The 22,076-nt window shown below is 36.3% G+C and overlaps 3 protein-coding genes across 5 annotated transcripts; all 3 read left to right on the top strand.

The window, feature by feature from the left end:
- Positions 1 to 448: 448 nt before the first annotated feature.
- On the top strand, positions 449 to 5,585 carry LOC110819342 (arginyl-tRNA--protein transferase 2). Its single transcript, XM_088212828.1, has 6 exons — positions 449 to 730; positions 1,227 to 1,265; positions 1,843 to 1,993; positions 2,276 to 3,418; positions 4,130 to 4,457; positions 5,276 to 5,585. The coding sequence occupies exons 1-6, from the start codon at positions 589 to 591 to the stop codon at positions 5,390 to 5,392; spliced, it is 1,920 nt and encodes a 639-aa protein (XP_088068954.1). The 5' UTR covers positions 449 to 588; the 3' UTR covers positions 5,393 to 5,585.
- Positions 5,586 to 6,325: 740 nt separating this feature from the next.
- LOC110819384 (arginyl-tRNA--protein transferase 2-like) lies at positions 6,326 to 11,942 on the top strand. Of its 3 annotated transcripts, XR_015816834.1 has the most exons (7): positions 6,326 to 6,922; positions 7,673 to 7,711; positions 8,278 to 8,506; positions 8,807 to 9,943; positions 10,377 to 10,723; positions 11,028 to 11,083; positions 11,803 to 11,942. XR_015816834.1 is itself a non-coding variant. In XM_088212827.1 (5 exons), the coding sequence occupies exons 1-5, from the start codon at positions 6,598 to 6,600 to the stop codon at positions 10,678 to 10,680; spliced, it is 1,956 nt and encodes a 651-aa protein (XP_088068953.1). In that variant the 5' UTR covers positions 6,326 to 6,597; the 3' UTR covers positions 10,681 to 10,970. The 3 variants fall into 3 exon arrangements, 2 of the variants coding, with proteins under 2 accessions (XP_088068953.1, XP_088068952.1); XM_088212827.1 differs by lacking the exons at positions 11,028 to 11,083; positions 11,803 to 11,942 and having other exon boundaries at positions 8,356 to 8,506; positions 10,377 to 10,970; XM_088212826.1 differs by lacking the exons at positions 11,028 to 11,083; positions 11,803 to 11,942 and having other exon boundaries at positions 10,377 to 10,970.
- On the top strand, positions 11,851 to 16,034 carry LOC110819329 (arginyl-tRNA--protein transferase 2-like). The gene is given in 6 exon segments (XM_022048485.2): positions 11,851 to 12,142; positions 12,322 to 12,360; positions 13,065 to 13,215; positions 13,528 to 14,661; positions 15,449 to 15,686; positions 15,688 to 16,034. Coding segments are annotated over 6 exon segments (1,866 nt in total). The 5' UTR covers positions 11,851 to 12,024; the 3' UTR covers positions 15,874 to 16,034.
- Positions 16,035 to 22,076: the final 6,042 nt, after the last annotated feature.

The raw sequence follows: 22,076 nt of genomic DNA, 5'->3' as shown, positions 1-22,076 counted from the left end.
TAGCTTAACATTTTTTTTCATCACCTAAGTTGCCATGTAAACATCAAATATGAATGATATCTTATTTTTATTTTCTTTAAAAAGGAGGATTTGGTACAAAATTTGGGCACTGGCTTAATAGAGCCCATTGCAGGCCCAATCCGTAAGCAATTCAAAAGAGAGCTACGTGTAATTTTCACATTGGCCCGAAGTTAGACAATATCCTGGTAGGTGTAACAGTGAACAATTCTCCGACACGACCTAAACGCCGCCGTTTCAGGATACCATTCGCTCTTGGGGGAAAAAAAAAAAAAAGGAATAAATAAATAAACACACGAACAAACAGGGAGTGGCAAGCGATAAAATGATTTAAAGAAAAGAATATCCAGGGGTACTAATATTACGTACATCGCTTATACATATTCCCACTTGCCTTCTTTTTTCTCTTTTCTTCTTCTGCTAGATTTTTAAATTATAAAAGAAAAATCGATAGACATAGGATATATACAGAGATAAAATTGCAGGGAAGGAGACTCGGGGACTAGAACGACGTCGTCTCACTGGTGCTAATACAGAACTTGGAGACCGAAAATTTCCTGATCGTTTTGAATGAAGAAGTCGAAAATGAGAAGCGAAGCTAGCAGCAGCAATAGCAGCAACATCAGAGGAGAGAGCGTGGTGGTTGATTGTGGGAGGCGTCGAAGCTCTTGCGGTTATTGTAAATCCTCTGGTCGAACCAGTATCTCGCACGGTCTGTGTTATTTTTCCCCATTTCTATCTGCTTCTTGTTGAATTGCACTGATCCGGTTTAGTCAACGTTATTTTCTTAATTTGTTGATTGATGCTGTTTTTGGTTAGCTTATGGGAAGGATATGAATTACATGACTATGTTTGTTGCCATTATTTCCGGTTTTTGTAAAATTATGGAAAGGAATTAAGTTATGTGAATTTTCTTATGATGATTGATCCTTGTTCACTCTGTTTAATCGGGAATTGCGAACTTTCCTCTTTTTTTTTTCGCGGTGTTTTAATTTTAAAATATGAGAAATCTATGATTTTGTAGACTTCCTTTTTTCATCTTTGAATTTGAGCAGAGTATGGCACTCATTTTTTAACGTATATTGGTCTAGTGATGCGAAATGGCATTTGGATTTTCAAATGCGTAGTATTTGTGTCTCTCCTGTGAGCATTATTAGATAAAAGGCGTCTTTTGATTTTTTGATATTTTTTCGGTTTGTCTGATGCAGGTTTATGGGCAAATAGCATTGCAGTTGATGATTACCAAGGTCGGTCTTTTTGGCCTTTCATTATCGTTTACAAAACTATACTTTTAGTTATCAGTTATACTTAAGCCTGCTATATGTGGTTATTCTTTGGTTATTCTCTGGTCATATTGGTGGAAAATGATAATTGACATTATTCTGCTAAAGGTGTCACTCATATTTTCTTCTTTTATAATATGCATGCCATGGACGTGATGGATATTAGTCTAATGCCATACAACAACCAGCATATCATTTATAAGCCTTATCTTGATTTATCCCTGAAATTCTATGTGGTGAAATCATAAGTAAATGGATGACTTTATCAATTATGGCCTAACTAACAATGGTGATGAAATGAGTATTTTGATTGTGAAAATTAAGAGCCTTCACTGTATTTGTGCAATTGCAATGCTTCTCTCTTTTCTATTTGTTACTGTGATAAGGATTTGAAACTGATATTATGTTTTTCCTTCCCTTACTAATTTGTTTCGTACTTGATCATGGATCTTGGTATCTTCTCTGTGATATTAAAATTGTTTATTGTCTTTATGCCTTATAACAACTTCATTTACATTTTCATTGATTGCTTTATGAGTAGATCTTCTTGACCGAGGCTGGAGGAGATCTGGCTGTTTCCTGTACAAGCCTGAGATGGATAAGACATGCTGTCCAGCTTATACCATTCGTCTGAAGGCAAGTGATTTTGTTCATTCCAAAGAGCAACTTCGTGTGCATAGGCGAATGCAAAGGTATTTTAAAAAGTCTTTCTTTTTCATTTTACTGGTTGGATTTTGGTTAAATTGCACACAAAAACTTTTAAACATATTTCAGTTCGGAGTTATGTCCTTTTTCTTTCATGATTTTATCATGTTTGATCTGAAAAATTGATTAGCTTGCATCAATATGCGTCATCCACATCCAAATACGTTTAGTGTTTCCATTGTCCTTCATACACTCGCTGAATTTTTATGTACGCAAATTTTATGAACCTAGCTCTATGCCCACTAGTACTGATAATGGTGTATGCCTAGGTTTCTAGATGGCACATTGGATGCAAAAAAGCCTGAGGAAAGGGACAATCCAAATAGTACTAAGGGTGCATGTAAATGTGGCCATCGTAAAGTTTCAAGCTCCACAAGCACAAAATCCTCATCTGTTAAAAATGAAGAAAACAAGAAAGCGGAAGTGGTTATAAATTATTTGTCTGAACAAATAGACAATGCGGTAAATACATGTATTGGAAGTGGGGAATTTCCTTCCGGTACTCAGTTACCAAAAGCTTCCGTCAAAAAGGTTGTAGGATCCAAAAGGAAACTGCTAACTAAAGGATCTGAAGATCTTTTATTCTCCAGCAACATTGCATTCCAAATTGTGGGTGCAGTGGGACGGGCACAGTCAGCAGAGAAGAATGTGCAGAAGTCAAGAACGTCAGGGTATAATGCAGAAAGAAATGGTCCATCTCCCCAAATAATTGCTGAAAAGTTGTTAGGTTTGATAAATCAACTGCCAGAAACTTTTGGTCTTTCTATCAGGGCTTGCAATGGACATATCAACTTTTATATGGCTGCCAAAGATGCTTCTTCTGATAAAGATGTTTCGGTTATTATTGCCTCTGAAGAATCTATGACAGGTAGCGAAAGCAAAAATTGTTGCTGTAGAAGATCCTCCGAATGCCCTCAATTAAAAAATCGGAGGCTTGAGATACATTTAAAAAGGTCCAGTTTTGATCCGGAAGAGTTTTCATTATATAAACATTATCAAACAAAAGTGCATAATGATACCCCTGATCACCTTACTGAAAGCTCCTACAGGAGGTTTTTGGTTGATACTCCTTTAGTATTTGTTCCACCATCTGGTGATGGCAAAATTCCTCCTTGTGGTTTTGGCTCCTTCCATCAGCAGTATTTGATTGATGGCCAGCTAGTTGCAGTTGGAGTGATAGACATCCTCCCAAAGTGTTTGTCAAGTAAATACTTGTTCTGGGACCCAGATTATGCCTTTCTTTCTCTGGGAAAGTATTCAGCACTGCAAGAAGTAGGTTGGGTGAAAGAGAATCAGGTGCATTGCCGTAGTCTTCAGTTTTATTATCTTGGTTATTACATACACTCCTGCAGCAAGATGAGATACAAAGCTGCATATCGTCCATCAGAGCTTCTCTGTCCTCTTCGCTACCAGTAAGTGCATCTTTGGCCATTCTCCAATGTGTGCTAGGCCATATAATTACTTCTTTCTTACGGTCTAGCACACTGCACTAATTCATCCGAGTTTTATACTTTTGGTAGGATTTTCAAGTCTTTCTTGTTTTTTATGACTTCCAATGGCATAATCATGTGATCTTTTTAGAAAAATGATGTTACTCCTTTTTGTTTGTTTAATTCAAAATATGGTACTAATGCAGAGTCATCAGAGAATATAAAAATTTCCTTATACACCTAAAAACAACATTAAGAATCCATCTTAGGTGTATCAAATTGCTCTTTTGTGTCCAAATGTTTACATTACTTTCAGTGATCATTTAGGTTGCTTAGACCAGCTTGAGGACGTGTAGTTGATTAATTCTCACAGGGAGAGAGGGGGAGAGAGAGAGAGAGAGAGTCTGTGTCTGGTTGGTTACTAGTCACTAAAGGAAGTTAACAAATGAATGGGAGGAGAAAGGGGAACTGACCTGTGATTGCAGGAAAAATATCCTAGCTATGATCCTGGTTTTCGTGAGCTTGATTTTCGTTTGGGCCAATCACCTGATTTCTGGTGGGGGGGGGGGGGAGATTCGTCTTTGATTTCAGTCCTGGAAGTGCATAAATTTGATTTAAGTTTTCAGTAACTATCAATTTCATTTGCTTGTAAATGCAACATCGGAATCTTATAAACTTAAATAATATCTCCAGGTGGATATCATTTGATATTGTGAGGCCTTTGCTAGATAGAAAAAAATATGTTGTCTTGTCAGATTTTGCCACCACACAAAATGGGGATTCATCACCACTTTCTGTCTCAGAAACTATAGGACAGCAGACATGTGTTGATCACAGTGGCCAAGAAGACTTCAACGAGTGTTTTATGGATGATGAAGATGACGAGGAAATGATTGAACCTGAATCTGACAGCTCTGATGATGATTTGGGCCCAGAAACCAGTGACCAAACATCTGGAATAGCTGATGGTGATGTCACCAACATTCTAATTGGGTTGAAAGGTTCACGGTTTAGATACAAGGTATGTATGTAGTTAAAACTTTTTGCACCAATGACCTTGAATCATCCACCCTTTGTAGTGGTGACCGAAACCTTTTCAGTTAGTTGATATCTATGCCAGTAATTCTCAGGAATGGAGAATCTGTTATGGCAAAATAATTTGCTTTTCTAAATGATGATTAGTATTGCCGAAGAGGTGTCTGTTGGTGAAATAATGTGGTAACAATTCTTGGCAGTTTGGGATGTACTCTATGATGGAATCTTAGGTAAAGCATGTTTAGCTTAACTTAGATTTTGTTTGGACCAAATGGATTTTATTCTAGTAATTTATTGAAAATCTACACCTAGTTTTAATTAGGAGGAGGTGGAAATACTTATAAAATGATGAAAATTGACAATGTAGAAAATTTTATGTGAAATATAAATAATACATTCTAAATTCTTTCAAATTCTTTTCAAAGTTTGTGGAGTTTGAAATATATTAATTTCAGTTTTAACTTTGGATTCTCTAACATATCAGATTTCATCATTTTTCAAATGTTTCCGTTCTCTTTAGGTCTGATTCTACATTATGTTTCAAGATGGATTTAACACAGTTTTTATACATGTAGGGAAATTAAACGTTTTTATACATGTAGTAGGGAAATTAAACTTGAAGGGAAACAAGGTTCTTTTGTTCCAAACATAACCTTTAAGAAACTAACTAGTGCATATGACCATACTCCATACTTTTCTACTGGGGTATAGCTTGTGATCAAAGTAGTGAAATCTCAGTTGTTTAAGGTTACTTTTCTATGTAACTTGTAATCTTATTTTGTCACAACATGCTACTTTTTGAAGGATATCCAACGAGCTTTTGGTCGGACTGAAAAGAGTTACATGGAATCTCAGTTACGTAGATACCGGAGGGTTGTTGGTGCTGCGTTATCCGAGAAGATGACTTATTCAATTGGGTAAAAATTTGATCATTTTTGCAGGCCTCACCAAGTTGAAGATGTATGTTCTGCAGTCTGCAATTGCAGCTGAATCTGAGTCTGTTCATCATCTTCTTCAGGTTTCTCTTCTTGGATTGGGATGGGCGGAGTTGTTTTTGTTTAATTCATTTCTAGTGGAAGTATAGATTCTTAATCCAGTTTGATTTTGTTGTTTCTATGTATGTTACTTTTCAGTGGAAGTAGTAAAAGAAAGATTATATTGGTTATATAAAAATACATATTATTTTTTTAAATTCATATCTAAGAAAATGACAGTGGAAATTATTATCAAAATTTGAAATTATTTATATTTATATTTAATAATTGTACAATGTATGTATAGACTTTTCACCAATTAAAATGGCAGGCTTTTTATTGAGTAGAATGAAGCTAGAATATTAAAAAAAAAAAAAAAATACTAGAGAAGAATGAAATAATATTTATAATGAAATTGTGTGTGTACTATAATATTTAGTTCATTAGTATAATTACAATTTTAATAAATGTTTAGTTCAATAAAATTATATGTTTGAACAAAGCTGTAATAAGTGATAAAATACTCTAATTCTTATTATTATTACAATAAATTTTAACATAATTATTTTAGCTAAAAAAAATGTATTATTTTTATTTTTATTTTATATTATTTTAATTCCATTAAATTATTATATTAAGAAAAGCACTGCTAACGTAATATAGAAAAATAAACCCACCCCTTATATTAATTTTTAAAAAATGAAATTTACAAGTTCATATTTTACATTATTTAGATAAAATAAAAAACTCAATTGACTATCTTGTAGTCAACTCTCAGTTACCAATCATCAATTATAATTTGTTTAAATCCAATGAATAAAAAGAGCTTTATTTTTATTTGTATATAAATCGCGAAAGAAATTCATTTATAAACGAATTTTTATTTTAAGATAAATCAAGTCGTTGCCCTCCGAATCCCAAAACTCAAATGGTTCAAACCCAGAGCCAACCATATCAATTCTTCATCAGCCCGCCACGTCAACCACACTTGGCACTCCCCCCCGACTGGCGCCAAAAGTGTAAACCACGGAGTTTTTCCGTCGGCGACAGCCAACCGAAATGAAGCGGTGACGCTGACTCGCTGGTGAAGTTATCATTACCAGTAACGGAAACTTTGGCCGGTGAAAACTGACGTGCTGGCTTCTCTCTTCGATGACTCCCCTTGCATTCACTCGCGAAACTCAGAAGTTGAGCGACAAAACAGAGCTCTCATTAACGACGTCCTGTGGTTCCTTCGACCTGCTTCTCTGGCCGATAGATACACTGGGTTTAGCAGAGTTGAAGGGGAAGGAAGACAGAGGGAGAACAAACGGTGCTGTTGGTCGATTGGAGAAGGAAGAAATTGAAAAAATGGGAAGCGAACCTAATGGCAGCAGTAGCGGTAACAACAGAGGAAAAAGGTTTTGGGTTGACTGTTCTCGATATCGAAGCCCTTGTGGTTATTGTTCCTCGACTGATAAATCCAGTATCTTACGAGGTCTGTTCATTCCAAAAAGATTCCTCAATTTTTATGTTCATTGATGAAACGCACTGATCCTGATTTATCTAACCTTCTAAATTTCTTTTGATTCGTCGATTTTATGGCATTGTTATATTTAGTTAGTGATTTGATCATATGAGTGACAAGAATTTGGCTGAAAAGGTGACATTCTTTTGCTAATTCAATTTCACGTTTAGTTGATCGAAAGTGAGTTGGACTCTGTGAGGTGTTTTAAGGTGATTCTTATCCGTTTTGTTTAATTGGGCAATTCTGTTTTCCTCGGGTTTGATTTCAATGCTGAGAAATTTATGAATGTGTAGCTTTTTTATTCTTCTTGAATTGAAGCAAGTAGAAGTTGGCGTTTGATTTAGTAATGGAATAAGTATTAGATTTTCCAAATGCGTAGTATTGATAGGAAAGGTACGAAAGAAGAGAACACAAAGTGCGAAGATTCATTCAAGTAAACTGACTGAAAAAGTAGAAACTTCATTTATGGATCTGGCTGGTTGTTTGATTTAGTAATGTGAGATGGATTAGGATTTTTCAAATGCATGGTATTGATAGAAAAGATTTAAAAGAAGAGAACACAAAGCACAAAGATGTATGAGAGTAAATTGCTTGAAAAGGAAGAAACTTTATTTATGGGTCTCTCTTTTTCGCCTTCTCGTGCATGATTAAATGCTTTGATTCTTATTCCTTATTTCGGAAGAATATAATTAATAATTTTTCATTTGCTTGTTAGTGCAGGTTTTTCTGCAAACTTCATTACTGTTGATGACTATCAAGGTTGGTCTTTTTGGTCTTTAACTCATGGTTCTCCACTTCTTGCTTGGTTGTTGGTTATATTGCCTTAAAGGAAGATGATATCAAAGCTGGGAGACTAATATTTTTTGGTTCTAAATTAATAGACAATTCAAATACTGTGCAGTAATCAGCATATTGTTTGTAAACACTATATTGATTTCTCCCTTAATTTTTACTATATCATGTCAATCAGAAGTAAAATGACGAGATGAAGATCCAGAAGCTCCTATGTCTTTACCTGTATTTAGCATGGGTCAGCTAACAAGGATATTAAAATGAGTACTGGTATTGGAAATTTAGGAGCCTTCATCGAGTTTCTTTAGGTGAAATGTTTCTCTGCTTTCCGTTTGTTTACGTAGTAAGCATTTTGAAGTTGAGCTGTGGTCTTTTCTTTCCCTTATTTTAGTTAAGTACACACCCCTACTTTGGTTATGGTTCTTGATATTCCTAAATTTAAAACTATATGCTGCCTTATCAGTTGTAGTTATTTGTTAGCTTTTTTGTTGATTGTAAAGCTGTAACAGCATTTTAACTCTCACTCTCTCTAGGAAGAGAGAGGGGGGGTAACTTCAGCTATTGCCCAGTGGGTCATTTGTTAAATTTTCACGTGATTGCTTTATGGGTAGATCATCTTGATCGAAATTGGCGGAGATCTGGCTGTTTCATCTACAAACCTGTGATGAAAAGGACATGCTGCCCAGGTTATACAATTCGTCTGAGGGCAAGTGATTTTGTTCTCTCTAAAGAGCAACTACGAGTGCTCAAACGAATGCAGAGGTATGGTTATGTAGCCTTTTTTCTCCTCAATTTTTGGTTAAATGGCATATATATAATTTTTAAACACCTTAAAATGCAAACCACTGCTCTTTCCTGGTTTTGTCATGTTTGAGCTGAATATTCCTACATGTTATCAAGGAGAAAGAAGCCCCTTAGCTAGCATTGTGCATCACTGCCATCTGAACGTATTCGGTGTTACTATTCCCTCTGACACAAGTGGAATTTGTTTGCATGCTCAACTTAGGAGCTCATCCATATTTACATATAACATATTAGGTACTGATAACAGTGCATGCCTAGGTTTTTAGATGGCACTTTGGATGCGAAAAAGCCCATTGACAGAATGGAGGATGCAGACACTTCAAAGGGTACGCAAAACTGTGGCTATCATGAAGTTTCAAGCCCCACAAGCACAAAATCCTTGTCTGTTAAAGATGAACAAAAGGAGAAGGAACAATCAATTATAAATTCTCTCACTGAACAAATAGACAATGTGGTAGGCAAATGCATTGCAAGTGGGGAATTTCCTTTTGGTACTCAGTTGCCCAGAGCTTCTGTCAAAAAAGTTATAGAAGCCAAAAGGAAACTACTAGCTGAGGGATCAGAAGATCTTTCATACTCTAGTAACATCGCCTTTCAAATAGCAGCTGCTTTAAGACGGGCACAAATGGCAGAGAAGGATGTGCAGAGTCTAAAAAATTTAAAACATATTTCAGAAGAAAATGGTCTATCTCCTAAAACAATTGCTGAAAAGTTGGCAAGTTTAATGAATCAACTGGGAGAAATGGTTGGGCTTCATATGAGGGCATGTAATGGACATATCAACTTTTACTCTGCTGCAAGAGATGCTTCATTGGATAAAGATGTTCCAGTTGTTTCTGCATCTGAAGAATCTGTCACGGGCAGCAAGAGCAAAAAGAGAAAAATTTCTGATTGTCCTCAGCTAAAAAGGCAGAAGCTTACAATACGTTTGAAAAGGTCCAGCTTTGATCCAGAAGAGTTTTCATTATATAGACGTTATGAGATAAAAGTGCATGATGAACCTCCAGATTCTGTTACAGAAGACTCATACAGGGAGTTCTTGGTTGATACCCCTTTGGTGTTTGTTCCACCATCTGGTGACGGTAAAGTACCCCCCTGTGGCTTTGGCTCTTTCCATCAGCAATATTTGATTGATGACCAACTAGTTGCAGTTGGTGTAATAGACATCCTCCCAAGATGTCTGTCAAGTAAATACTTTTTCTGGGATCCAGACTATGCCTTTCTTTCTCTTGGAAAGTTTTCAGCACTGAAGGAAATAGAATGGGTGAAAGAGAATCAAGCTCATTGCCCTAGTCTTCAGTTCTATTATCTGGGTTCTTACATACCCTCATGCAGCAAGATGAGATATAAAGCAGCATATCATCCATCGGAGCTTCTCTGTCCTCTGCGTTACCAGTAAGTTCTTGCTTAGTGCGTCCCCGGTGAATGTTAAGTCATGTTATTATCTATTTCATATATGATTTTAATATACTATAACTAATTGAAGTTAGATCTATACTTTTCATCTGGTTTTTCTAGCTTTTTCTATTGTTCTACGTTTTTTAAGAGGGATAATTAGGTGGCTTTAGCCAGCTTGAATGTGTTTGGTTCATTAGTAATCATCATTACAGAAAGTGAAAGGGGAAGAAGCTGGTGATTTCAGTAATTCCTTAGCTCCACAGGCTCGAGTTTCTTTGTTACTCAATATCAAGTGCTACTGAATGATCTTGTCTTTGATATGGATGCTCTTGGAATGTCCTACTTACGTTGAATATATAATTTGTTATTAGTAGTGTTATTTTCTCTTAAATTCAATGCTGGCAACCTAATGAGCATTTGATATTTCCAGGTGGATTCCATTTGATATTGCAAAGCCTTTGCTTGATAGTGAGGCATATGTAGTCTTGTCAGATTTTTTCCCTCCACAAAATGGGGAGACCTCAGCAGCTTCTATCTTCCAAAGTATGATAGAACACCTTATGGATGATGATGATGATGAAGATGAAGAAATGGTTGAACCTGACTTCATCGAGTGGCTTATGAGTGATGAAAATGATGATTCTGATGATGAAGAAATGACTGAATCTGACTCTAATGAGTCGCTTATGGATGATGATGATGAAGAAATGAACAAATCTGAATCCGATAACTAGAATAACAAGTTCATCGCAAAAACCTGGATCTGGGATTTAGGAGGTGATGCCTCTAGTATTCTTCTATTCGTGTTTAAGGGTTCAAGTGCATATCTTTGATCCAATTATAACTCTGAACCTCCAGTTTCTTGTGGCTGGAATGAAAACTTGAGGCTCTATTATATATTAAAAACTGTTTTGAATTGTCATTTTTCAAATTTTTACGTATATTCATGCAACAAAATACATATGGGTCTTGAGAACTGATAAGAAATATTATTTGAACAATAAAAAAAGAGCAAATTTGTTATTCTGTCTTTAAATTTTGATTCTGATGTGTGGTATGTTTTTACTTATTGATCAAACAGTGGGGTGGATCATTCTTGGCAGTGTTACAGCTACCTTGTCATGAAAGCTCCCTTAGGTAAGATAGTAAACTAGATCAGAAACATCTGAAAGAGAGATTATGCAACTTGTTTATCTTTTCTTTGTGTTTGGTTCAAAAATATGATACGTAATTATTATATTTATATTTTTAATTTTATTATAGAATATTTATATTTCTATAAATTAATTAAAAAATTATAATTGTATTGGATGTAAAATTAAAATATTATTTTTATTTAAAATTTTCTTTCATATATATATATTTTTATATTTATTTTATAGAAATAAAATTTAAATCAAACTAAAAAAAACTATTTAAAAATTTAAAATTTGCAACTTATAGCATTGTACTTCTTCTAACTATTTTCAATAAAATTTTTAGTGACATCTGAAAACACTAACTTAAAATTTGGTGTTTGAACTTAGAAACTTTTTTTAAAGTATAAAATATTTGTTCACTAAATTTAAGGTTATTTTAAAATAAATTTAAAACAACGAAATTTATTTATAAAAATTTGCACACACACACTATATAGTAAGCAAATTTTATTATAGAATAATAAAAATTCTATGTACACTTAAAATATACAATTTAATGTATATTTCAATTAAATTAAAAAATATATATATATTACATTATTTTGTTTTTAAAATAAAAATTTGTAACTTTTAGTTTAATTGAAATATAAGTTTTATAATATTTTATAAATATTATGCTGGCGGGACGTGTTAGCTGGTGGGGTCGCCTTTTCACAGGTCCATCCTTACCCCGTAACGGTCAATTGATAGTCCCTCTCTTTGCTGTTTCTTCTTTGTTTTAACTCTCACCGACTCCGGAAGCTCGCCGATATTAACGCAGATATCTCATCTGCGGCGTCGTATCGCATGTCTCCTCCGAACTACTATTCTCGGCGATAGGCTGGAAGGAGATCTAGATACGGTGTCCTTTCATCTATCGTTTCTGCGAAGAAATCGGAAATGGGAAGAAAACCTAGTGGCAGCAGTAGCGGCAAGAACAGTGAAGAAACAATGAGCATATGGATTCCAAACCCTTGCGGTTACTGTGGATCCCCTGGCGCTACCAGTATCGACAAAGGTCTGTTTTTTTTTTTTTCATTTTTCTTCTTTTTTGTTAATATTTTTCCCAATTTTTGTTCTTAATTGTTGAAGTTCACTTGTCTGATTTGCTAATGTGTAAACCATCTCCGATTATTCGAATTAATGGTATTTTTCTGATTTTCATTTATTTATTATATGTCGTGCTTGTTTCTGCAGGTTTTTCTATAAAAACCATTTCAGTTGATGATTATCAAGGTTGGTCTTTTTCCCCCTTTCACTATGGTTTAGGAAACAGTTGTTCCACTTGCAATTATTCTCAAGTATGGTAGATGTTGACTCATATTTTCTAATTCTATTATGAGTTCTTGCGGTGGTCTTGATCGATTATGAATTCTAATATTTTGCAGAAAACCAGCATATTGTTTGTAAAGCATTCTATTGATTTCTCTCTGAAATTTTACCTCTGTTGTGTTAATCACCAGTAATTTGATCAAGGTCTAGTTTTTGTGCGTGATATGATCATGGCTGACGTAACTAGGAGAATGAAATGAGTAGTGGTCTGTGAAAATTGAGAGAGCTCACCAGCTTTTCGCGGGTGAATTTTTTCTTCTTGAGTCGATTTGTTGGGCGAATTACTTCTGAGTTCTTCACTTGATGTTCGTTCATCTGGTGAACATTTCAAAACAAGCCTATGTTCTTGTCTTCAGTTTTCCTAGTTTATTTCTTAATTGATAACTTTTAATCGTAGCATAACATCCCTTATTATGTGGCCTTTGGTGTGGTATAGTATTTTCATTTGTCAGAAACTTCTCTTCTTTTTTCCGGTAATTCTAAAGCCGGATGATAGGGGCATTTGAACACTCAAGTCTCTTTATGGAGAGAGGAGGAGGTAATGTAACCACGTGAACTATTACTAATGGTTCATTTGTTATGTTTTTATTTGATTGTTTAATGGGTAGATTATCTTGATCGAGGCTGGGAGAGATCTGGCTGTTTGCTCTACAAATCTGATATGAGGAGGACATGCTGCCCAACTTATACGATTCGATTGAGGGCAAGTGATTTTGTTCCTTCGAAGGAGCAAGTTCGAGCGCGTAGAAGAATGCAAAGGTATACTTACTTTTTTTTTCGCTCATTTTCTTCCCAGTTAGTTTTTGGTTACATGGCATATATACTATTTTTGAACACCTTAAAATGAAAAGTCTGCCTTCGTTTCCTGGCTTTATCATTTTTAGGCCAAATTTCCTTAGCTATATCATCTCAAGTAGAAAAAGCCCTTTAGATGGCAACAATTTGCACCATCCATATTTGAGTACATTGATATTGCTATCTGGCTCACAGTCACGGAATTTGTTCTTCTCTTCAACTTTTAGGAGCTTGATTACCGCTTCACATTAAGTACTAATAATGATCTATGCTTAGGTTTTTAGATGGCCCATGGGATGGCAAAAAGCCTGTTGACAGCATAGGCGATCCAAATACTTCTAATGGTAATCATGGCCATCATGAAGTTACAAACTCAACAGGAAAAAAATCTTTCTCTGTTAAAAATGAAGAAAAGAAGGAAGAACCAATTATAAATTATTTGTCCGAACAAATAGACAATGCAGTAATTGCATGCTCTGAAAGTGAAGAATTTCCTTCCAATATTCAATTACCGAAAACCGCCGTCAAAAAAGTTTTAGGAGCCAAAAGGAAACTGCTGACTGAGGGATCGGAAGATCTTTCGTATTCCAGCAACATTGCATTCCAAATAGTAGCTGCTTGCAAAAGAGCAAAGTTGGCAGAGAAGGACGTTCAGGACTTAATAATGCCGATACATAATGCAGAAAACAGTCTCTCTCCCGTAATAATTGCTGAAAAGTTGGCAAGTTTGATGTATCATTTGGAAGAAACTTTTGGCCTTTGTACAAGGGCTTGCAATGGACATATCAACTTTTACTCTGTTGCAAGAGATGCTTCACCAGTTAAAGATGTTCCAGTTGTTAATGCATCTGAAGAATCTGCCGTAGGCAGGAAAAGAAAAAATCTCTGCTATAGAAAATTTTCTCACTGTTCTCAGTTCAAAAGGCGGAAGCTTGAGATCCATTTGAAAAGGTCCAGTTTTGATCCAGAAGAGTTTTCATTGTATAGACGTTACCAGATAAAAGTGCATAATGAGCCTCCAGATTCTGTTACAGAGGACTCATACAGAGAGTTCTTGGTTGATACTCCTTTGTTGTTTGTTCCACCATCTGATGATCGTAAAGTTCCTCCTTGTGGCTTTGGCTCTTTCCATCAGCAATATTTGATTGATGGGCAACTAGTTGCAGTTGGTGTCCTAGACATCCTTCCTAGATGCTTGTCAAGTAAATACTTGTTCTGGGACCCAGAGTATGCCTTTCTTTCGCTTGGAAAGTATTCTGCTCTAACAGAAATAGATTGGGTGAAAGAGAATCAAGCACATTGTCCTAGTCTTCAGTTTTATTATCTCGGTTATTACGTGCACTCCTGCAGTAAGATGAGATATAAAACAGCATATCATCCATCAGAGCTTCTCTGTCCTCTTCGTTACCGGTAAGTTAATATTTAGGTATTCTCAGTGAATGCTAGATCATGCTAGTTGCATATTACATACGTGGTTTGATATATTTGATCTAATACAATCTTGGTTTATATTTTTCATTTGGTTTTTCGAGCCTTTTTTATTTTATTTATATTTCTGATATCATGTTCATATGATGTTTCTAGAGTTTGATTTCTTGTTAAAAAGCTTCAAATCTTGTGGTAATCCGCAATATCCTTGATATATATTATAGAGATCAGTTATTGTGCATCATGAATTTCCTCCAGTTATTGAGTGATAATAAGATAGCTTTATCCTGCTTGAATGTATGTGGTTTGCAAATCAATTATAGTTTTCAGAAGTTGGTTAAAGAAGAGAAGGAAAAATGATTGTGCTTAGAAAACACAAGCAAAATAGGATTTCAACTAAGATGGTAAAGAAGGAAAAACTGTAAGAATAAAGAGTTTACATGGAACCTATTGTATATATTTGTCTTTGAAATTTCTGCAACTGAAAAATAACGCAATGATTTAGAAATGTTATTTTTGAAAAGTAATTGACCTTTTTGCACTTATACCAAAATTGAAGACTATCTGTTTTAACCACAAAAAACCAACTCTGGCTATGTTCCCGAGTTTCTTTTGCGCCAATATGATATCATGTGCAACTAAATGATTTTGTCCTTGATGTCAGCTCTGGAAATGTACAATTTGAATGAAACTTTTTCGTTATTTATTGATAATGTCGTTTTATTTTAAATTAATTATTGAAACCTTATGAGCAAAGTGATATTTCCAGGTGGATACCATTTGATATTGCAAGGCCTTTGCTTGATAAAAAGGGATATGTTGTCTTGTCAGATTTTGCCTCTTCGCAAGATGGAGAATCCTCGCCCTCTTCTCTATCCGAAAGTGACATGGAAGAGCAACCATATATTGATTTCAGCAAGGCAAACTTGATTAAGTTGCTTATGGAGGATGATGATGACGACTTGGATGATTGGCTTATGGATAATGATGAAGAAGTGACCGGATCTGAATCGGAATCTAAATCTGAATCTGACTCTGACTCTGACTCTGACAGCTCCAATGATTAATTCGTTCAGGCAACCAATAATCCAACATCGTGAACCTCCAGTCCTGTTTCAGGACCGAAAAGCTTTGAACAGCCAGTTGACATGGTACCGGTTTTCTGGGAAGGAAGAAAATTGGTACTGGAGATGAATGTTTTGTATTCTTTATAAGGTCTGATTTCTCATGTATAGGATGCTTTTTACTTATTGATCAAGTCATCAAACTGTGGGGTAGGTATTGTCAGCATGAGTGGTGTATACTTTATAGTTGAAGCTTAATAACATCAAATTGAGTTCTAAACCAATCCAAAACTGAGGTGTTAAAGAAATCTTCCAACCCAGAGATGATCAAGAGAAAGACATTACTTGCCAATTCAATTAGTAATAAATTTTTGGAAAATTACTTGTATATTTCATTTGTTCAAAATAGTATTTGACACTGTAGTACAAATACTATTTTGTATGGCAAGGAAACAACCTGTTCTTCCAAGTTTTTAAGACGTGTATGGCAAGGAAACAACTAAAATTCTCACATGAGCAAAACACATCACGTCTATAACATCTTTCTTTGCCTGCAAACGTGAAATAAAAGGAATATACCGAACAACGCCTTATTCTTCTAAAAATGGGAATGAAAAAATCTAGAACTTTAGAATATAAGTCTTGTTAAACCTTGACTAACCGTTGGTAATTCGAGTAAATAAGCTCTTGTTTTTCAATTTCTATTAATTTCAAGATACATTTTTAAAGTTCTCTCCATCATAATATGTATATATAAAACCCATTTCCTCACGTTCTTTTCTAGCCATCAGAATCAAGAGGATAATATGCTGGAAACATTGATTTGCATAACAAAATCAACTTTAGTTTAAAGAGGAAGCAAATCACCATTGACAATAGAATGTTACGACTGATGTTATTCACAGCAAACTAAGCAAGCTGCTTAAATGGAGGAATCTATCAGTTTTCAGAATTAACAAAGAAGAAGATGCAGGATTCTGGGTGGAGGATTGGAGATCAAAGAATGTACAATTTACGGTTGAAGTAAATGTAGTCATCATGCATCATCTGCATCACTTCCACCAACATGAGCTTCATGAGTAATCAAGTAATTGCTTCCATCAGGACCTGAGACCTTAAACCTGCTCAACATTAAAATGTGCTCAACCTCAATCAAGAACATCACCTATGCGGCTAAAACCACAAGGAGAATGTCACTGCAAACTTGAGCTCACTGACATTAATGGTGATCACTAGGTAACACTAGTGTTTAGATTACTGTTGTCAATCTCGGGCTTTACAGTAACACTATCCAAACAGAATTCATATTAACTTTTGTCTCTTGTGAAAATCTAGTGGTCTACTGACCGTTCAAGTACCGATTTTCCTTCTTTGTACTTCTCGGCTCTTTTCTTGCGCAGTAAGTAACTAACACCAAACATATATAACCACGATTTTTTTTTTTACGTACGATTTATTTTTTAATCTGTCACAAATAAAATAATATTATTTATTAATTACAAGGCATGTCTTTGATCCAATTATAAGAGAGCATATCTATCCATCAAACTATGAATTAGATCATTCTTAACAGTCTGGTGTATACAATTACCTTATAATGAAAATTTAATTAAGATAAGAACCTAGATTAGAAACATCTGAAATAAATATTATGCAACTTATTTATTTTTATCTTGTATTCGGTTCAAGATTAGTTTATTTTTATTTAATTTTTAAAATTTGACTAATACGAGACGTTAAAAATTAATTATAATTTATATATTTGATATACAACTGAATTAATTATGTAACGGCCCCGGAAATATTAAAATAAAATGAGTATTTAAATATATCAAATGCGGAAGCGAGATCAAAATTTCAGTTAACATCCCTTACACGAAAAACCAAAAACGTACTTAAAATATAAAAGATTAAACTAACTAAGAGAGAAACTCGAAAATAAAACTATGAGTATGACTACAGAGTCTATAGGCATCCCCTTCGTCGTCCTCCTGCGGAACGGGCTCGGGAACCATGTCTTCCTGATCTGAAATGGTTAAATAAGGAGTGAGCTACACTAGCCCAGTAAGAACATCACGATATCTCACCGTCACGGAGGTAAAGGTGGGTAGAAAAACACAAAAAAACCAATGGAGCATAATTTACAATAAACTCGTTTATTAACATGAAAACCTTCACCATCCACTTACCTCGGTGGAATTTATGAAAACAATATAAGAAAAATAATAACATTATCATAATCATAGAATAATATAAGCTGTAAAACATAACACTTATCACGCCTCTTGTAATTCAATCATTGTACAACATATCTTTTTCTCATTTACCAGCCTACTAGTATCCGTGGGGGTCCATAGGGGTTCCGCTACCCGTTAACCTTTAACATTCATAATCAGTTTCCAGGGCCGTCCCCATACCCTGTCCGGTATGGGCGCCAAAACCATGAACCTCAATACCCCGTCCGGTATGAGGGTGAAACGGGCCGTCCCCATACCCCGTCCGGTATGGGCGCCAAAACCATAAACCTCAATATCCCGTCCGGTATGAGGGTGAAACGGGCCGTCCCCATACCCCGTCCGATATGGGTGCCAAAACCATAAGATCTGCATACCCCGTCCGGTATGTGAGACCACAATCCCGGTAGGGTTCCCTACGGACCTGGTCCGTCCACCATCTCCCAGGATATCTAGTTAGGCTGACCCTCATAATACAATTATCAGTTTACACAATCTTTCATTTTCCTTTTCCTCAGTCAGCATCATCAATTCACATACAAACAAGCAAAACAGTAATTCATGCCGAACAGACAACATACAGTATCAGTTTTTCAGTCATTCAACCCATGATTAATAAAAACGCAGTATTTGCACACAAATCTGTAAAATGAACACATCAAACCTCATTTGCATTTAAAGCTGTAAACAGGCTAAATAACAGTAAATCACCAATCACACTAGACTCGGGCTCCATTAGTCACCTTAAGCAATTTCACACATTCGTTAATTCAAGAAATACCGTTTTATCATTTTGAACTTTAATACCGTGATAGGAAATAGGGTGAGGGGTCCTTACTTATTTTCGGGATCCGAATACGATTCACAGTGCGCCTGCAGGCCGTCCCTAATTTTCCCTGAATTTTTTCCGGGGAACTGAAACACACTAACAGTACCTGCACGTGTTCCAAAAAAAATCCAAATTAGGCCCAGGGCCCCTTTCGGACCAAATCGCAACTCCGGCACGGCGGCTCCGCCGTGCTCCGGCGACGGCGCCGCCGCTGGCGGCGGCGAGTCGCCTCGGGTTGGCTGTTTTCGGCCGTTTTCGGCCGAATTCAGCCACACTCGCATTGGTCCTTGTCAGAAAACAACCCTAGGGCCCTCGGGGGGCCAAAAATCACGGAAAAGCGGAGCTTACCGGCGGTGGCACTCTCGGGTACGGCGGCTCTCCAGCGAGGTTCGTGTTTTGGTGATTCGGCTTCGGTCAACCTGTAGAGAAAAGAATGGTGATCACGGTGATATAAAAATTGCATCGAACGGAGGCCGGGAAGGACCTCGTCGGAGGCAAAAACCGAGAGGGGCGCGGCGGTGCCGCTGGGTTTCGGCCGCGTATTCCGGCCGTTTGGCCAGAATTTCGGCCTCAATTTGGCCATAGGAGGAATCAGCAGAGAAAAACGAGTCGGGGGTATGAAATTTACCTCGATCGGCGATCGAAAATTTCCCCGGTGCGGCGGCGGGTGGCGGCGGTCGGCCTCTGGTTCGTCTTCTCCGGCGAGCGGCGGGCGGCTAGGGTTTGTGGTCTGGTGTGGGGGTTCTATTTATAACCCCTTGCCTTTTGATCACAGCCGTTCATTTCGTTCTAATCTGGGCCGTTCGTTTTTGATTGAATCTGGGCCGTCCGTGCGATTGAATCTGGGTCGTCCGATCGCGCGATTGATCTGGGCCGTCGGATCGCACCCACGCGGATCGCCAACGTGGCTCCTTTCGGAGTGACGTGGTCTTGCCACGTGGCAGGCCCCGGTTGGCCGGGACTGCTGACCGGGCCTGCTGACGTGGCTGCTGACGTGGCCCCCCCCTTTTTTTTTTTTTTTTTCCTCCTTTCCGGGTGCTACAAATTATATTTATATTTATGTTTTTAATTTTATTATAGAATATTAATATTCTTATAAATTAATAACAGAATTATAGACGTGTTTAATTTAAATTGAATGTAAAATTAAAATGTTATTTTTGTTAAAAAATTTTTAGTATGTATTTTATATTTATATTTATTTTATAAATTTAAATTTAAATCAAACTTAAAAGGAACTTTTAGCTATATATGAAAGCAATTACTTAAAATTTAGTGTTCAAGTTTGGAAATTTATTTTAAAATGTAATATATTTTTAATATTAATAGTATTAGCTGTTGACCTTTAAATAATTTGTTCACTAAATTTAAGGTTATTTTAAAATATATTCAAAATTATAAAATTTATTTATAAAAATTTGCACAAATTATATATAGTACGCAAATTTTGTTATAGCATTTCTATGTACATTTAGATTATATAATTTAATATTTAAATTAAAAATGAAAAAGAAAATATATTATATTATTTTGATTTTAAAACAAAATTTTATATGTAATAGATATTTATTGTTTTTAATTTAATTGAAATATAAATTTTATAATATTTTATAAATATTATGCTGGCGACGTGTTAATTGGTGGGGATATCTTTTCGCAGGTCACGTTATCCTTACCTCGTAACGGTCAGCTGATGGTCTCTCTCTTTGCCGTTGCTTCTTTCTTTTAACTCTCACCAACTCCAGAAGCGCGCCAATATCATCAGCAGATATCTCGTCTACGGCGTCGTATCGCGTGTCCCCTCTGAACTACTATTCTCGTCGATAGGCTGGAAGTCGATAAAGAAACAGAGGGAGAGCAAGATACGGTGTCGTTTCATCCATTGTTTCTGCGAAGAAATCGGAAATGGGAAGGAAATCTAGTGGCAACAGTAGCGGCGACAACAGTGAATAAAGAATGAGCATATGGATTCGAAGCCCTTGCGGTTACTGTGGATCCTCTAGCGCTACCAGTATCGACAAAAGTCCCTTCTTTTTATTTTTCTTCTTTTTGTTAATATTTTTTCCAATTTTTGTTCTTTATTTTTGAAGTTCATTTGTCTGATTTGCTAACGTTTAAACCTTCTCCGATTCTTCGATGGCACATTGGATGGGAAAAAGCCTGCTGAGAATACAGACGATCCAAATACTTCTAATAATAATCACGTCCATCGTGAAGTTACAAACTCAACAGGAACAAAATCCTTCTCTGTTAAGAATGACGAAAAGAAAGAAGAATCAATTACAAAGTATTTGTCCGAACAAATAGACTGCAGTAACTGCAAGCTTCGAAAGTGGAGAATTTCCTTCCAGTATTCAATTACCGAAAACTTCTGTCAAAAGAGTTTTAGGAGCCAAAAGGAAGCTGCCGACTGATGGATCGGAAGATGTAACACCCAAATTATTATTTTTGTATTATTATTTTTATTTTTATTTTTTTTTAATATTTAAATTTTTAAAATTTTAATTTAATTTAATTTAATGAAAATAAAAATAATAATAATAATAAAATTGGGTAAAATTATTATTTGGATTTAATTGAAATTGATTTTGAGAAAAAGGGGTGAAATTTTAGATTATGTGGGTATTTTTGAAAAGAAAATCGGAAACGGGGTCAAAACGCAATTTAGAAAAGTTGTGCCACGTCAGCAGCCACGTCAGTAGCCCCGGCCAACCAGGACACTCCGCGTGGCAAGGAAAACGCTAAAACGAGACGGGGCATGTGGGCGATCCACGTGCGCGCGATCGGACGGCCCAGATCTGTTCCCGCGCGCATGGACGGCCCAGATTTCACGCGTACGAACGGTCCAGATTTAATCAGGCACAGACGGCCCAGATCGCATTGCGATGGACGACCCAGATCACATTGCGATGGACGACCCAGATCTAATCCTAATTAAATCGCGATCGGACGATCCAGATTTAATCTTGATGGACAGTTGAGATTAAAAGGCAAAGGGTATAAATAACCCCACCCACACCTGACCACAAAACTCTAGCCGCCAGTGCCTCGTCGGAGAAGAAGAACCAGACGCCGGATGAGCCGGCCGCCGCCGCACCGGAGAATTTTCCGACATCCAATCGAGGTAAATTTTCTCCTCTTGGCTCGTTTTTCGATGTTGAATCTGCCTATGGCCAAATCGGAGCCAAACCACCGGCCAATCGGCCGGAAAACCCCACCGAAGTCCGGCGCCGCCGTCGCGGCTTTCCTCTGTTTTTGCCTCCGATAAGG

Source organism: Carica papaya, chromosome 2 (assembly GCF_054855325.1).
Source record: "Carica papaya isolate Zhongbai chromosome 2, ASM5485532v1, whole genome shotgun sequence".
Lineage (NCBI taxonomy): Eukaryota > Viridiplantae > Streptophyta > Magnoliopsida > Brassicales > Caricaceae > Carica > Carica papaya.
The sequence above is the reverse complement of the archived record's forward strand: the minus strand, read 5'-3'. Positions and strand labels throughout refer to the sequence as shown.

What these genes read in the sequence shown, in the direction of transcription:
- LOC110819342 (XM_088212828.1), top strand. Translation starts at nt 589, where the DNA reads ATGAAGAAGTCGAAAATGAGAAGCGAAGCTAGCAGCAGCAATAGCAGC. An exon ending in TCGAACCAGTATCTCGCACG is followed by an intron (nt 731 to 1,226) that starts GTCTGTGTTATT and finishes TGTCTGATGCAG; the next exon opens with GTTTATGGGCAAATAGCATT. An exon ending in CTCTGTCCTCTTCGCTACCA is followed by an intron (nt 3,419 to 4,129) that starts GTAAGTGCATCT and finishes TAATATCTCCAG; the next exon opens with GTGGATATCATTTGATATTG.
- LOC110819384 (XM_088212826.1), top strand. Translation starts at nt 6,598, where the DNA reads ATGACTCCCCTTGCATTCACTCGCGAAACTCAGAAGTTGAGCGACAAA. An exon ending in TAAATCCAGTATCTTACGAG is followed by an intron (nt 6,923 to 7,672) that starts GTCTGTTCATTC and finishes TTGTTAGTGCAG; the next exon opens with GTTTTTCTGCAAACTTCATT. An exon ending in GTGCTCAAACGAATGCAGAG is followed by an intron (nt 8,507 to 8,806) that starts GTATGGTTATGT and finishes GTGCATGCCTAG; the next exon opens with GTTTTTAGATGGCACTTTGG.